This window comes from Sorghum bicolor, chromosome 3 (assembly GCF_000003195.3).
Source record: "Sorghum bicolor cultivar BTx623 chromosome 3, Sorghum_bicolor_NCBIv3, whole genome shotgun sequence".
Lineage (NCBI taxonomy): Eukaryota > Viridiplantae > Streptophyta > Magnoliopsida > Poales > Poaceae > Sorghum > Sorghum bicolor.
Window position 1 is genome coordinate 73,490,388 of NC_012872.2, and position 16,272 is coordinate 73,506,659.

At 43.5% G+C, this 16,272-nt stretch overlaps 2 protein-coding genes across 2 annotated transcripts; both read left to right on the forward strand.

The window, feature by feature from the left end:
- Nucleotides 3,027-6,863, forward strand: LOC8077383 (uncharacterized CRM domain-containing protein At3g25440, chloroplastic). Its single transcript, XM_021458069.1, has 5 exons — nucleotides 3,027-3,275; nucleotides 4,003-4,182; nucleotides 4,648-4,969; nucleotides 5,323-5,724; nucleotides 6,222-6,863. Exons 2-5 carry the CDS (start codon nucleotides 4,076-4,078, stop codon nucleotides 6,606-6,608), a joined length of 1,218 nt encoding a protein of 405 aa, XP_021313744.1. The 5' UTR covers nucleotides 3,027-3,275; nucleotides 4,003-4,075; the 3' UTR covers nucleotides 6,609-6,863.
- Nucleotides 9,901-16,245, forward strand: LOC8077384 (RNA-binding protein 24). Its single transcript, XM_002456917.2, has 6 exons — nucleotides 9,901-10,611; nucleotides 10,922-11,069; nucleotides 12,373-12,529; nucleotides 13,831-13,867; nucleotides 14,327-14,666; nucleotides 14,776-16,245. The coding sequence occupies exons 1-6, from the start codon at nucleotides 10,399-10,401 to the stop codon at nucleotides 14,895-14,897; spliced, it is 1,017 nt and encodes a 338-aa protein (XP_002456962.2). The 5' UTR covers nucleotides 9,901-10,398; the 3' UTR covers nucleotides 14,898-16,245.

Consider the following 16,272-nt stretch of genomic DNA (forward strand, 5'->3'; position numbering starts at 1 on the left):
CATTGACATCGAAGAAGCAGGTTGTTCGAAGAATGCATGGTGCTCTAAAAAAGATTTTTTCCTGGTGAAGTGTGCCCACTTTACTTTTCTAAAAAGTATAGACCTCAAAAAAGCAAGCATATTCACCGCAAGGTGAAGTGTGCCCACTTAGTCCCCGAGCCTGGTAGTAGGTGACGTAGGCACGTGGTGCCAGGGTCAAAAGAAAAGTCCTCAAAGAAATTCTGAAACCGAGATGCATCGCCAGATGCATCGTACCGATGTAGTCCCCGAGCTTGCTGGAAGGCGAAGTATGAGCCTTGTAGCAAGGTCTAAAAAATTAAATTTACCAGTCCCCGAGCATATCATGCTCGTATGCAATTGAATAGACTAATCGACCAGTCCCCGAGCATATAACGCTCGATGGTCGGTACAGTCCCCGAATTCTCAAATTGGTGGGCTGGTCGACCAGTCCCCGAGTGTATAGCGCTCGGTGGTCGGTGCAGTCCCAAAACTCTCAAATTGGTGGGCTGGTCGACCAGTCCCCGAGCGTATGGTGCTCGGTGGTCGGTGCAGTCCCCAAGTTCATAAATTGGTGAGCTGGTCGACCAGTCCCCGAGCGTATAGTGCTCGGTGGTCGGCACAGTCCCCGAGCACGGCGTAGGGACCGGTGGACAAGTCCCCGAGCGTGGTTGGGAACGTAAACGTGCTCGGTGGTCGGCACAGTCTTCGAGCACAGCATAGAGAGTAGTCGACAAATCCCCGAGCGTGGTTGGGAACGTAAACGTGCTCGGTGGTCGGAGCAGTCCCCGGGCACAGCGTAGGGAATAGTCGACGAGTCCCCGAGCGTAGCTTGTCGACTGGGCCAAACCCCTGAAAAATAAATATAAAGAATAGGTAGTACATGATGTATAAATAAACTTTAGATAAAAATCAGTACTGAGATAAGTTTTAGATTTTTTGTTATAAAATTAGCACGAGTAGTTAATTCATCCTAGAGCTTGTACCAGCTCTGGTCTAGCCAACAATCAGCATGAGGTGCGGAACCTAGACACGCGTGGGATTGCCAGCCTCGCCAGAGAGCTACTGCCGACCACCCGGAACGCAGAGGGCGGATCTCGTGCACGTCTAGGGAGGAGTCGGAGACAGTACCGGCTCTGGAAAGCTCGTGTAGGAGAAAAAACTAGTGTGGCTAAACAAAAAGTTGTTTTTGAAGGATAATAAAAAATATTATGCCAAAAATAAATAAGATATTAGAAGTGTACTTATCTTTGGATGAAAGTCTGGTCGGTGACGACAAAATTGTCTGGCCCTCGAGCTTTTGGACTTGTTATCGTGACGGTGGTCGCGGTTGTCGTAGCGCCGTTCTTCGCGGCGATTATTATTGCGACTGGTGGTCAGAGCAAGTAGGCTAAACAATTTGGTCGATGTCCCGAGCAGGTCGGTGTTGTCGATCTGCCTCTCTTTGTAGCAGGGAAGCGGGTGACGCGTTGTCGGCGTGGTTGGAGACGTTGCTGGAGTAGTCGGAGTCGTAGCCAGCGTGGTTGAAGCCGCCGCCGACGTCGATGAAGAAGTGGTTGGCGCAGATCGGATCTACACCTCCTCCGTGGTCATGGCGGTGAAGTTGTTGAAGCTGACGGTGAACGTGAAGTCGCCCGCCATGGCCGCGAAGTCAAGGATGATGGCCATCTTGTTCGTCGGGAGAGCTGTACGCACACCCCCTACCTGGCGCGCTACTGTCGACGAAAGCTGGTCGGCAGTCTACCTTGGGGTATACCCACGGTAGTAGTTTATCGGTAGACGGTGCGCAAACTACGAACTCGATGGTGACGCAAGACACGGACAAGCTTTTTATCCAGGTTCGGCCGCCGAGTTGGCGTAATACCTACGTCCTGCGTCTGGTTATATTGATTTGTGTTGAGAGAATATGATCTGATGTGGTCTGATCTGTCCTCTAGGGGACCTCTGCCCCTCCTTATATATCCTGAAGGGACAGAGTTACAAGCAAAGTATCCTATTTGGTACAAAATCTTGTAGCCTTGCGGTGCACGCCGACCAGTCGTGCGCCGCACGTCTTCATCTTGTGGGCCGAGGCACCTCTGATGGTGCGGCCCATATAGGCCCATGAGGGTATAGGGGTTTATACCCCCACAAGGTCTAAGCCGAATCTATTAGTCATTCAATAATATTTTTCTTCAACAATAAATTAGACAATAGTAGCCATGATTTATCAGCTAAACAAACAAAATCGTGCGAGTTGAAACTGACAACATGCAGAAATGTGCATCAAAATTCAAATGCCATCAGCAACTGTGACTGACATTTTGAATTTCGTGTGGGCCTATTTGGAATATAGGAATGCAAAACAGAAAAATAAAAAAACACGAATAAAATATGGAGATAGATGAAAAACAGAGGATTGAAAAGGTAAATGTTTGGAACACATGAATTTGTATTAGCATAAAAATGATAAAAGGATAATATGTTCAATGCACATTTTATTAGTGTTTAATGAAATGATAATATGTTCACTGAACAATTTATCTATGGTCATCATTTTTTGAGGTTATTGACCATCTTGCACGTGAGGCTATGTTCCTACAGTGAGAAGCAAATAAAAATGTGGAAATAATCTCATCCACTCGTTCCTACGCACTTCTTTTTTTTTTCTTTCATGGTCATTATTAGTTGTTCGTTTATCTCTTTGTCGTGTGAGTTTTCTCGAGCAAGCGCGAAAGAAACGAAAATGAGGGATCCAGTGGATTCCTTTTTTTTCAACCAAAACGAGCATCTAGCGGCAGGATTCTAGAGGAAAGAAATTGGCATTTCCTTTTGTTCCAAACCCATCCTTTCCTGTGTTTCCTCTTCCTGTACTTTTTGGTTTGATATTCCTTCCTACAATCCAAACAGTGTCACAGTGTGGGTCTGATAGCCCACTTGCTTACTTGCTTCGTGTTCCAGGCCCACATAGCCCACCTGTGAAACAAGCCCACATCCCTCGCTTGGGCCTTTCTATTTCCAAAGAAAATCGGATCCCAACGGAGGCAGGCACCACTGGGCGACGGGCGCGGCAGCACTGCAGCAGGGCGGCGAGGGCGGAGGCGGCCAGGTCGCTGGGGTGAGGCAGCGCGGGAGCGGCAACTGACGAGGGCTCTCCAATTCGGATCCAGCGCCGTGTGGATTCGTGCTCTCCCTCCCGCCGCGCCGGAGGAGAGGGAGTGCTGGGACGCCGTGGAGGAGAAGGAAAGGTGGGGCGACGCCGACAGCGGAGGCTCACCGTCACTGAACTCTGCCTCGGTGAGACCGCGCCGCCTCCGTTTCCCTTTCTGCTCTCATGTGCGTCTGCTCCCGCTCGCGTGCCGATGGGATTCTCCATCCCCAGTTTTGGTGTGTGTGTGTGTGTTTTTCATCTGTAAATCCCGTCCGCCTCTTTTCATTCAAATGCACGTATGTAGCTTGTGCTATTTGGGGATTTTTATGTACTAGCCTTAACTGAGATTAACGCTACCTTGATAATTTCGGGATGGGATGAACGCTACCTTGATATGCCTATAGCATTAGTAATGTTCCAAAATTCCTCCAGAACGCAGCTGAACGGAAACCTGATTGTCTGACTCTGATTTGCACTGCCAAGCTGCTGAAAAAGTGCTAAGTTTAGGCAACTTTGCGTTGCAAGAGTCGTTACATCCGAATTGGAGGTTGGGTGTGATGTGTGAAGGGGTTAGCTGCAACGTGACTTGCTAGACAAAAATCATTAAATCCGGTTCAGTCATTGCCTGTGCAGAATCTCGCATTTCGTGGCAATGTAGTTCATGACATCATGCATAGGCGATTGTGTCTTGCAGTGATGTCCGATAGCAATGGACCACAATTGTTTTCTGCTTCCTTTCCTCCCAAATGCTGTAGCTAAGATACAAATACTTGATGCATACCTGATTTTTGTTCAATCAAAACCGAACACAACATATGACCCTTGGATTATGACATCGAGGATAAAAGGAATTAATGTTGTCATTTTTCTTTCAGGAGGTTGATTTTACGAAGTACATGCCACTGTAGAACAAAATTTCATAATGCTTTGGCAAACGAGTTGTAGGCTATGGCAAGCCGTATCCTGTCGCGTCAAAATCTGAGAAAGTTGGCTTCGTTCACTCTCCAGAATATATCCCAGAGGCAACTAATTTCTCCGTACCCTCCAGCTCTTAGGTAATGAAACAGTTTCAATTCTTACCGCTTTTGAGTCCTCAGTTGTATGCATATACGCCAAAGGAGAAAGAGAAACACCACATAAGCAGAATTTATGCCTCATTGCATGATCCCAACGTCCTGGGACTTTTCAGGACGCAACATGTTTTTTTTTACCCTTTTCAATTAGACATAGAGGTTGCAACTGATTTTTGCAATATGAAACCACAAAGCTATTACTCCAGTTATTCTGTAAGTAGCAAGTAGTCTCTTCTGCTGAGTTCTGGAACATATATCATGAGAGTTCGCTGATTAAATGTTACCCACTTAGTCACTCAAATTATTGTCTGAAGTCTACTAATACAAGATGTGAAGCATGTTTTAACATGTCAAGTGTTAGCAAGGGTGTCATAATGGTTTTGAGTCCTTTTTCATTCATGACAGTTTGATTTAGTTATCCTTGTATTTTCCTTCTGTTTATTACAGATCTACTATTGCTTCTCCCAGCAAATTCCTGAGCCCCCTTTACCTGTCTGGGCATTCATTGGCTGTGAGATGGGCAACCTATGGATCAGTGAATCTTGTTTTGTCTGATGATGGAAAACCCAAGTTTCAAATTGAGGAAGTGGAGCCCTCCACAAAGAGAAGGTATTTGACAAAGAAGCGCTTGAAGGTTCAGAGGAAGAAGGAAAAGAAGAAGAGGAAGGAGGCAAATAAAAATGATCCACGGCGCATCAGGCCCAAGGGAAAGAAGATAAAACAAAAATTTCCCACACCAGAAGCTAGGCTCAAATATAAGATCGAGAAGGTAGTGTACATTTACCATATTGTATGGATTGGTCTACTTTGCTTGGCTCATGTGTTGCTGATCCATTTCTTCATGCATATTGCTTGATGTCTCTGTCAGTGACATTATTAAAATGAGATTCCTAATTCCTAATTATTATGCAGCATGTGAATCACCATTCTTGTTTTATCCTTACATTCAGTTTATACAGAACATGTCCTTCAAAATTATTTTCTCTGCTCTTATTCTATGATATAATGTAGTGTAGTTCATTTGAACCCTAATTGAAAACTATATTGTAAATGAAGGCTGTCTGATTTGTCCATTTTATTTCTTTGGTTTCTTAGAATAAATTGAAATGAGTTATCTTTCAGGCCAAACTAAAGGAAGTTAGGTTGGTCGAAAAACTAAAGAAGTATGAGGTTGCCAAAGCTCAAGGCCCTATGGCTAAACCAGATGATCTCAGTGGCGAGGAAAGGTTTTACTTGAAGAAGGTTTCACAGAAAAAATCAAATTATGTCCCTGTTGGAAGGCGAGGAGTGTTTGGAGGCGTAATTCTGAACATGCATTTGCATTGGAAAAAACATGAAACTGTGAAGGTCATATGTAAGCCCTGCAAACCAGGGCAGATCCAGGAATATGCAAATGAGATAGCACGACTGAGTGGCGGTATCCCTGTCAACATCATTGGAGATGACACCATAGTCTTCTACCGAGGAAAGAACTATGTTCAGCCAGAAGTTATGTCGCCTATTGATACGCTGTCAAAGAAAAAGGTAATTTGGATGTTTTTAGTTTATTTTTGTTGCTACTGAAACAATGAATCTTTGTTTATGGATGCTGCAAACGATTTTGTTTCCAAAGATATATTGGGTCCAAACCTCTTTTGCCTTTATACCTCTTTATTAGTACTCTCGTTCGATGCTGGCAAACTGTTTAGTTATTCTTGTTGGCTTCCCCTCTAGTGTAACCCAACTCGCTTCAGACTTAAAGGTTTTGCTGTTGCTGTAGATAGATTGATGCATGCTTATGCATGCTATCAAAATACAATGGTTCTCTGCTTACAGAACAGTAAACTAGTAAAACTTGTTAAACCTTTTCATTGATTTAAAATAATGTCTGCATCATACCTCCTGTGTTCCCAGCTCATGTAACCTAATGCACAGCTCAGGTTCTTTGCAATCCTCTTGTCTTGGTAATTAGCCATCATGCTAATTCTAGATCTTCATAGATCTTTTAAATGCCCTTACATCTGCCCTTCTTTGATCACCAGGCACTTGAAAAATCAAAATATGAACAGTCGCTGGAGACAGTTCGGCGTTTCATTGCAATATCTGAAAAGGAGCTTGAGCTTTATTATCGGCATGTTGCACTTTATGGAAATCCACAATCCCAGAAAGCTGATCTTGTTTGTGGTGATGATAGAGAAACTTCTTTGCTTAAAATGGGAGGATTGGATCAAGGGAAGGACCAAGAGCCTCATCTGGCTACCAATCATTTTTCTGATCACCACGTCAGTGATGTTTCTGAATCCGATGAAGAAGATAGTTCCGGTAGTGAATATGATGTTAATGACGATGAGACTGAAAGCATAACCAGCATTTCTGAAGACTCTATTGTTTCTGATCATGGCGATTTAGCCAACTGGGGCGAAGCGTGATTACCTTGTCTCACATAATTACCTTGTTTGGCTAGAAATTTACCTTACACCAAGCCACCTCATCATAACATGGGTGTTCCTCATCACTCAGTTTGAATGATATAAATGTTAGATTTTGCTGTACGAATTGTCATATTATGCTGATTAGTGGTTACAGCTTTCTGTCCCTTCTGTTGTCAGGTATAATTAAGCTTATTTTTGTGGTCGTTTACCTTGAAAGGCTTGATGTATGCCAGTACAACAAATTCAGCCTTATCTGTCATCTGTCACCAAATGCGTGGTGTATCTTGCATATCCTTCTAAAAGTGCTCTCTCCTTGCTGTCAAAAGCTGAGTTAGTTTGGGAACTGGGACCCATATGACAGCTGTGGAAAAGTATACATTACCAGCTACTGCGAAGAGATACTATATTGTACTGCTCAGGAAAGTATCCTCTGAGTTGTCCGCACTACTTGGCCACCAACACCTGATTAAGCAGTGAGGTGATTTCTGATTATATGAATAACAACCTTTGAAATCCAAGTCTTTCTCATGAGGTGATTGGAGTGGTCACAGGGAGTAACTCGCACGACACTCCCACCTCTTTTTATCACAGCATCCTTGGAGAATTGCACGCACAGGCCGTGCGTCACTTTCTGGAGGCTCTCCTTTTCTTCCCACAACGATCAATGATGTTGCTGGGTAGCATATATATTATTTCTCAACAGTTGTGACAGTTCATGGGTGAATGAATAGTAGCTGGACAAAAGAGGAACCCGCTGTATCTGTCGCCCTCATGAATTTAACTGAATGGTTGCAAAGTTCTGTCACTGAATTTTTGCATAATTCTGCCTCTGCCGTTGTTTGTGGGTTTCAAAACTTTATCTCTGAGAAGGGTTCTTCCAGAGACCAACTAGAGAAAAGCATGTGAATCAATTGACTTTGGGGAGAAGCATGCATATAAGAATATTTGCGTGGGTTCCCTTGTGACGCAAGTCTTCATTCAAAATTGCAAATGGAGAACCATAACTATTCCACCATAAAGCCACTTGTGAGTCGGTGAGATCAAAGATGCATGAAGCCTTCAAAATTTTTTCTGTTCCTATGGACCATGGCTAATGGAAACATTTGCAGGTACGAGCTACAAAACACAAGCCACCAACTTGCATTCATATACAGATATTCCTCCTCTTCTATATATAGATGCAAAGTCAGGAGACTAATACTGTACGTTCTACAAGGAATCATATACTGAAATCAAACTCAACCAAAACTCACAGAAGTCAACACATGTATGCATAAAGGTTGGTCAGAAACATGTACCAACGCCAACACGGTTTTGACCACATATATATATCTCCATACACACAAGTCACGAAGCAGAAGTGGTATACTATTCCAATTTTCAATAACACAGTTTGGATATATATTGTGCCTTCCAATCTGTGATGCTTTCTAATAACCATTATTATGTACGACATTCTTAGCTGTATGACGTGCGTTGTGGTGACCAGAGCTGTACCTGTACATAGCTGACGCTAGCATACAGGCTCTACATATATATCCACCAGCACCCTAGACAGTGAGGCTAGCATAGAATGTGTTCTTCCACTACTTCACGAGGTAGGTCAACTGCTGAGTAGAACAGTACTTAAACATATCATCATGCTAAGCATTAGATAAGTTATTGTTAATGTGTCTAGCTGTCATCTCAAGGAAGATTCATGTACTGGTCTCCCACTCAACAATATCATGGAGACCTTTCTGTGACAAGATTCACATATTCGATCTCCTCTTTTTCTCTGGTGTGGGGTTATTTGGTTGCTGAATTTTCTGTCGGTACGCCTTTTCCTTAGTGTCATTTTCATAACTGGCTATGGTCACCCTCTGTTCTCATTACACAAGAACAATTCAGTATGGATGGTCACTTGCTTTTGTTAAAAGTTTGGACCACACAAATATCATTGTGTGCATTTCTAACAATACGTACATAGCTAGTAGAGACAACAATAGTACAGTTTGATGGGATAGGATGAAATAGCAGTATCAGCTATAATTGTTGATAAATGATGCAGTCTTAGGGCATATATAATTTAGCAAAACAATGTTACTAAAGGAACCTTAATATATATGTTGGGGCCTGGTTAGTTGCTCACTATTGATGAGCCAAAATCAAAGATAATGATCAGCAGTACTGCTTCTTATTAACAGGGCAATAAATTATAGAGTAAAATATACTGGCGGCCCTTTAACTTGTCAGCCTATGCCACTTTGGTCCATGAACTTGCAAACCCGAAAAAGTGACCCCTGAACTTGTCCGCCTGATCCACTTTGGTCCATGAACTTGCAAACGCGAAAAAGTGCCCCCTGAACTTATCGACCTGTGCCACCTTGGTCCATGGACATGCAAATACGAAAATAACACCAGCTGCATGGCACTGTTCTGCCACGTGGCCGCCTTTGCCCTCTGGTAGGCCATGCATGACACCGTTTATGGTGTTGAAGAGGCTACACAAAACATTTCATGAATTTAGCATTTCACTAATAATTAGTTATGAAATAAACAAATATTTGTTGACGCGTTGAAAGAGCCTTTACACGCATGTACCAAAGTGGCACAGGTCGACAAGTTCATGGGGGCACTTTTTCGCGCTTGTGAGTTCATGGACCAAAGTGGCACAGGCGGACAAGTTCATGGGTCACTTTTTCGGGTTTGCGAGTTCATGGACCAAAGTGGCACAGGCTGACAAGTTAAAGAGCCGCCAGTGTATTTTACTCTAAATTATATATTGCAATCTGGATAGTTAATAACACTGATGAGATAGAACTCGATCTGTCGCTTTCGTTCTATCGTATTACAGGTTTGCTCATCAATAATAATCACAATATCCTAGCTAGCTACAACAACTGGGGCGTTAGCGGCAATGCATCTTGCCAGTTCCTACTCCATACCCACACAGTGGAAAGGCAGCAGAGATAGGCAAATTCATTATCATTACCAAAGTTTGTTTCATGGATCTGTAAAATCTGTGTAGACCCGTACTAGTGTTCCACATCCTTTTTTTTTTTGGCTAGCTTTCTCAATTGAATGTGTATGTATAAATGTATGATAATATGTATGAAACATACTATTTATACATATATATCTGATCATGTAAATATCAGGGTACGGTTGCAGTACTTTTGTGGAGCCTACATTTTTCAAGGAAGAAGGACGGCCAAGCAGCAAATGTGGCGTAGAGATACTCAGAGTGAGAGGGGGTACTGGTGGACTAGCTATATAACGGTGCCAGGTCCTACCTTCTCTCCTCTTCCTTTCTTTCCCCTTTGCCTGCAGCCAACTTTAGCTTTTCTCTTTCTCTCTCTCTCTGATATCTTTCTCTCTCTCTCCCTTCTCCCCTCTTCTTTCTCTCTTCCTAGTTCCTACCCCCTTCTTCTCTGCAAATTAGAGAGATCAGGCCAGGCCAGGCAGCTGTAGCTAGGCTAGCTAGTAGCTAGGGTTGGTGCTTGCAGGGGGAGAGAGAGAGAGAGGTAGCCTTTCCGGCCTCCCTTGCATATCAAGCCTTGAGATCAGACCTCGCCTTTCTGGCTCCCAAACACAAGGTTAGTAGTAGTCCTCTCGGCTCGGTTGGTGGATAGTGGATACCGCAAGAAGAGGTAGACACAGGGAGCTAGGGGTGCAAGAAGAGAGAGGATCATCAGCCAGCTCTAGCCAGAAGAGGAACAAGGAAGAGATCAGGGGCCTGGCAGTACGTAGCTGTTGGATATATACATAGCGAGTAAGGAGGGCCGGCCGAGAATTCTGTACAGATATGTCTCAGGCGATGTCCGGCGGTGGTGGTGGTGGCGGCGGCGGCGGTGCGGGGCAGTTCGGCGACACGACCTTCACCAAGGTGTTCGTGGGGGGACTTGCGTGGGAGACGCATAAGGAGGGTATGCGGGCCTACTTCCAGCAGTTCGGCGACATCCTTGAGGCCGTCGTCATCACCGACAAGAACACAGGCAGATCCAAGGGATACGGATTTGTGAGTCGTTCCAAACCCTTCCTCTTTTTATCCTCTTCATTCAGAACCATCATATATAATTTCCTGCTTTGTTAACGTATACTAGCTAGTTTAGTATTTCTTCTTTTATCCTAACCTTTTTAATTTTCTTCGTTAATTTTGTATATATACATATATCCTCATCAATTCAGTTGAATAACCAAAGAGTTAGTTAACTAATGTCCAATAATTAACAAGTTGCACACATGAACCATTGAAGAGCTTATATTAATATATACGGTATTGAAATAGTTGTTGTCTTGTTGATGGTTATAAGCTTGGATAATTGTAGGTAACTTTCCGTGAGCCAGAGGCGGCGCTGAGAGCTTGCATCGATCCGTACCCGGTGATTGATGGAAGGAGGGCCAACTGCAATCTTGCCTATCTCGGCGTCAACAAGTCCAAGACAGCACTGCTGCCGTCGTATCTGCAACCATATGGTAATTATATTGTTAACTGGATTTGTCTTCACTCTTTAACAAAGAAACTAATAAATCGTTTCATCAACAAACTATTTAATGGTCATCGAAAGAATTTCGAAAAGTAATATAAAGCCTGATTGAGCTTCTGAATTCATGCCAGATATATATACTGTTGACTCTTTGCTCATTAATAAGGATATATACACACATCATGTAGTTCAAAGGTTTTTGCCTTTGCATCATTTTATGCTGATGTATATATGCCTTGCGCATAAACTACGTTGCTACTTGGTACTGCTAATCAAGCTTTGTTATAGCTTCTTGCATTAGTTCTGCCTTAAACTAATCGAGACAATATTTCAGGCACTGCACTTTTAGAATCAAATCAATATTGTCTGAAGCAGGGAATGCATGATGCCTTTTTGTTTAGAATCAACTGAATAACTAACTAGTTAAAGTTTAATTTTGTCACTATACATATTGGGTATATATATGCATGATGTGGTGCTAGCTATTTTGCAAGATCAGTTATATTAATGTTGCATTGCATATATAGATCTTCCATTAAAGGCAAGATGCTACGCAGTATATATGCATCGTGCAAATAAAAAGGGTCAAAACAAAGATCATAGTATCCGGGTATAGTACCCCCGACAGTATTTCCCTAATAAGATGAAAAAAGCTGCATCACCTCCAGCTTTCTGCAAAGCGCTAAAAGCAGGCGTGGTTAGTTATTCTTGGGGGCTGTTCCTTCCAGGCTAGCTTGCCTTGCTTCTTCCAATCCTGCAGGTGCAGCTGCATGCAGCTGTATTCGTCAGTGTGCTTTGATGTCCTTGTCCTCTACAAAATTATCTCCCTTCCGTACACCCTTCTCTAACTAACTAACTAACCATAGAACGTACTGCATCTGCTACGAGTACAAATCTTTCTTATTAGCTGCTGCTGCCCAGCCTGCGATGCCTCTTTAATAGTAGTGGTCTACTGCATTCTTGGTCATGACATTGCAAATTGAATTCTAGTAGCAGACGCGTCATAACAAATAAAATCACTTGCAGTAGTTTATCTAGATCTTCCATTGAGTGCATGCATAAAATCATGACTGCATTGTTCATACATGAATCTTACTTCTAGAATAATTAATATATATGACCGTGGGCTTAATTATTACTGTGTCGTTTGCGACTTTACAAATTAAATTCTCCAATAATTAATGTATAATCCAATAATTTTGACTGACACTAACGACATATTTCACTTATTATCTGTTAATAACTGTACTGTGTGTTCCTTGCATATGGCCGGATGGATATGCATACTGCAGCTCATGTTTACGGAGGAGGGGGAGGCAGCAACAACATGCGGGCAACAATGAAGTCTTTTCAGACAGCTGGTGCTGGTGGTGCCAGCTTGATGAGCTTCGTCCCGGCGGCCGATCATGGCATCCAGCAAGGGATTCCTACTTACAGTGTGTACGCCGGGTGAGTCGTACTATTACTTCTATCCTCTACACTCTTGCATGCATTATATTGGCCAATGGGCGTAAAATGCATGGCCAGTGGCCAGCATCACAGCTACTAGCTTCTGATGATGCATGCCGGGCGGCCGGCCAGTCTATGACTATGGATCGATCCATCTGTGTGTCTCCTGATCTGCACTGCTGCGCTAGCTGTAAAGACATGGGTTTCGGTTAAAGGCAGCGCCGGCCTCTGCTTGCATGCCGGCCTCTGCCTGCTCGGTCGTTAATGGTAGGAGGGGCCAGCCACTGCACCGTCCATCACCCAAGGCATGTGCCTCTCATCTTCCTGCATGTGCTCATGGGCCACAGCTAGCTTGTGCAGCGCTCCCTACTACAGATATCAGATCATGCAGTCCCTGTTCTGGCCTACTGTACATATATACGTACGCTCCTTTTGTGTTTATGCTTGCATTTCTCAGTGTGCAACTAGCAGCTACTCCTCCGTCGTTCCAAATTGTAAGTATATAGTTTCTGGCCGCTTTCTGATTTGTTGCTATAGTACGCACCCATATAGAACGATTTGCAATTTGGATCGGAACGAAGAGAGAGTAGTATACGTGTGTATACACTATATATATTGTAGGGTATATATATGTAGGGTTGAAGGGTTCGGAGTACTATTCGTAGATTAGCTCGCACCAGTCCAACGTATACTGTATGGAGATTGCAGCAGATCGAGACCTAGCTAGGCGTGAGCACCTCATCATCATCATGTGTGGCTGAGAGCATGCGGGATTTTATACAGCAAGTACACGGTACACAGGTCTTGTATATTTTTGCATACTACATACCTCGAGTACAGTGACTGACATGTGGGGCAAATCACTTTTGGAAAAAGCTGCTGCTGGGTGATGCATGGCTGGCTCCTCCTAGTAGCTTTCTTCTTGCATACTAGCTGCATGCGGCAAGGCTCGCATGCTAGCTGCTTGCATGCACGCTTCCTCTCCGGCGGTCCTGCTTTGATCTGCGTGCACGGTCAAGGGCCAAGCTGGCTGGCCTTGCTTCTTGACCCATGCAAGCATGCGTGGATCCCATGCACCGTCCAAATTCCCCCATGTCCTTTTTGATATGCATGAGCATGACTGGCGTGATACAATGATCAACGACCGATTGTATTTGACATCGCACATTATGATTTATGAAACGATCCATGTTTAATCTGGTTACAGTCTTTCTTTTTTTTGTTAATTAATTATATATGGTACTGTTCTTTTCTTGTTAATTATATATATGGTGCTAATTCCAGTGACTTTGTGATTTCAGGTACTCTCCCTATATCTCGGACTACGGCTACCCGCTGGTACATATTCATTTTAATTTTGTCGAAGATTTCGTTTACACTTTTCTTTTGTCGTCAAAGATTCCCTTGCCTAGGTTCTTTGGAATATTATTATTATTATTATTATTATTATTATTATTATTATTATTATTATTATTATTATTATTATTTTGACGTATATGTCGTACGCATTAGAGCAAGGTCAATAATATAGCAAAGTGTTTGGCTATAAGCCAAGTGATTAGAGCCAAGTTATACAATAAAACACATTCTCTTTCCTATTCCTTCTCACAACACTTGCTATTTGGACCCATTACTACCTATGCATCCATGCCCAGCTTGGTGCTTACATAAGAGTCAAGCTATCATCTCTCTCATCTCTTTTCTCCTCCACATCAGCATTAGCTTAACTATAAGCCATTATTGTACCTGCTCTTACTGATCATCTTCTACGCATGCATGCATGCAATTTTTTTGCAGAGCTACTATCAGCCCTACGCTGGTCTGCAGCAGGGAGCCCAGCTACAGCAGTACGCCATCTTGGGCGGCGGAGGAGCAACAGCGACGGCGCCGGCGGGGCTAACAATGGCGCCGGAGGCGGCCAACCCCTCCGCACTGTACCCTTACTTCCAGTACGCTCCGGCGGCGGCCATGGCCGCTGGTGGGTACGGCATGGTGCAGTACCCCCAGTTGTACCAGTACGCTGCTGCGGCTGCGGTGGGTGGCACGACGGCGGCGACCACCCTGGCCGCCGTTGCCGGCGGCCTCCAGCAGTACGGCGGCGCGGTGGCGTTTACTCCTAATTCCATTGCCCAAGCAGGTATAGCTTAATTTTTCAAGACAGATCGATTTCCTCCCTTCTGTTTTCACTCTTGCATTTCTCTGCTAAGTAAAATTAAGTAACTAACAGAGCGTGATTTTAATTTCAGGCATGACAATGTCTCTGACGTCTCCAACTCTGGCAGCACCGACAGCGCAGCAGTACTACAGCAGGCTGGTTCCTTCTCCCCTGGCTGCTGCAGCAACCGATCAGAAGCCCAGCTTGGCCTAGACACCATGGCTGCTAGACAATGCAACTACCAGTCTCTCAACCATCAACAACCATGCATGCACGCACCTATCTTCTTTAATTCCTTCGGTACGAGTCAGTATATCCAAACAGTCAACGCATATCATGCATCTCTTCTAGCTCTCTTAACACAGCAAGTCTTAATTGGATGGCTTAATTCATTTGAAACCGCAGGCATGCAGTGTACGTGTGTGATAGCTAGGTACTCACCATGCATGCATGCACACACATGCATCTGCTCGCCTGCGCGTACGTACACTTGATGAGAGACTTGACTAACTTGTTGACGGCGATGCTCACTCTGGGTTGGGTGCTGCATTCGCCTGACTTCTAACCAATGCAAAAGGACCATGGCAGGTCCGTCCAATTTTCCATGCATCAGCATCCTTTATTACTTGTGCTATAAAACCCTCTGATGAATCCATAATGTCTATACTAGCTCATCAGTGATCAGTTTAGTAGTAGAAAGGATATCATATTACTTTAATTTGTAGTCACCATGCATGCATATAAAGGTCACCAGTCAGCACCTGTTTTTGTTAATTAGTCGCCATGTAAGTTTCATATATTATAATATTATTACTTTGTAGCTATAGGCAGACCGAGCTTTGCTAACTGTTCCTTGCATTCTTATGGAAGAGTTCAAGGACGAACTGAACTGATGAGTCGCTGCTGGTTTTTCATGTGCAGCGTTACTCAACTAATCCTGTCATCATCTCTTAAGATGACATTTTTTGTTCACCACGAGCCTTGTGTGGTTCCACAGAAGTTTGTGGAGACGCACACAAAGAAGGTTTTACTGAATTATTACCAGTCAAAATTAATTTGTGCTACTCATCATATATATACATCATCGTCTTCATGAACCAATGCAACTAATAACTAGCTATCTAGGAGCTAGCTGTTGCTCATCTTAATCTCTGTTTTTTGACCTTCTTCCCTTCCTCTCTCCCATATCACGTCATGCATTGACGATCATCATCACATTGATCTGTCCTCTTCACCGTACCAAGCAAGCCAGACATGGATATTAGGCTAAGCCAAGCTTCTGATCCTTCATCATCATCAGATGAACGATTATCACGTACTGGAACCCCCCTGTTATGATGACAGACATATATATATATATATATATATATATATACTATCATTATTACTGTTCGTCAACGATATATGTATTAGACACTATGACGTGTATTTAGCTTCCTTCTGAGAGGCTAATGTACATTGTACCATGCATATCTCTATCATATCTCTTGAGAACTTGAGCATATTCACATGAACTCGTCAGCTATATATGTATTAATATTAATTGGGGAACTCGATCTAATGTGTATGTAGCATATATTCATGCATG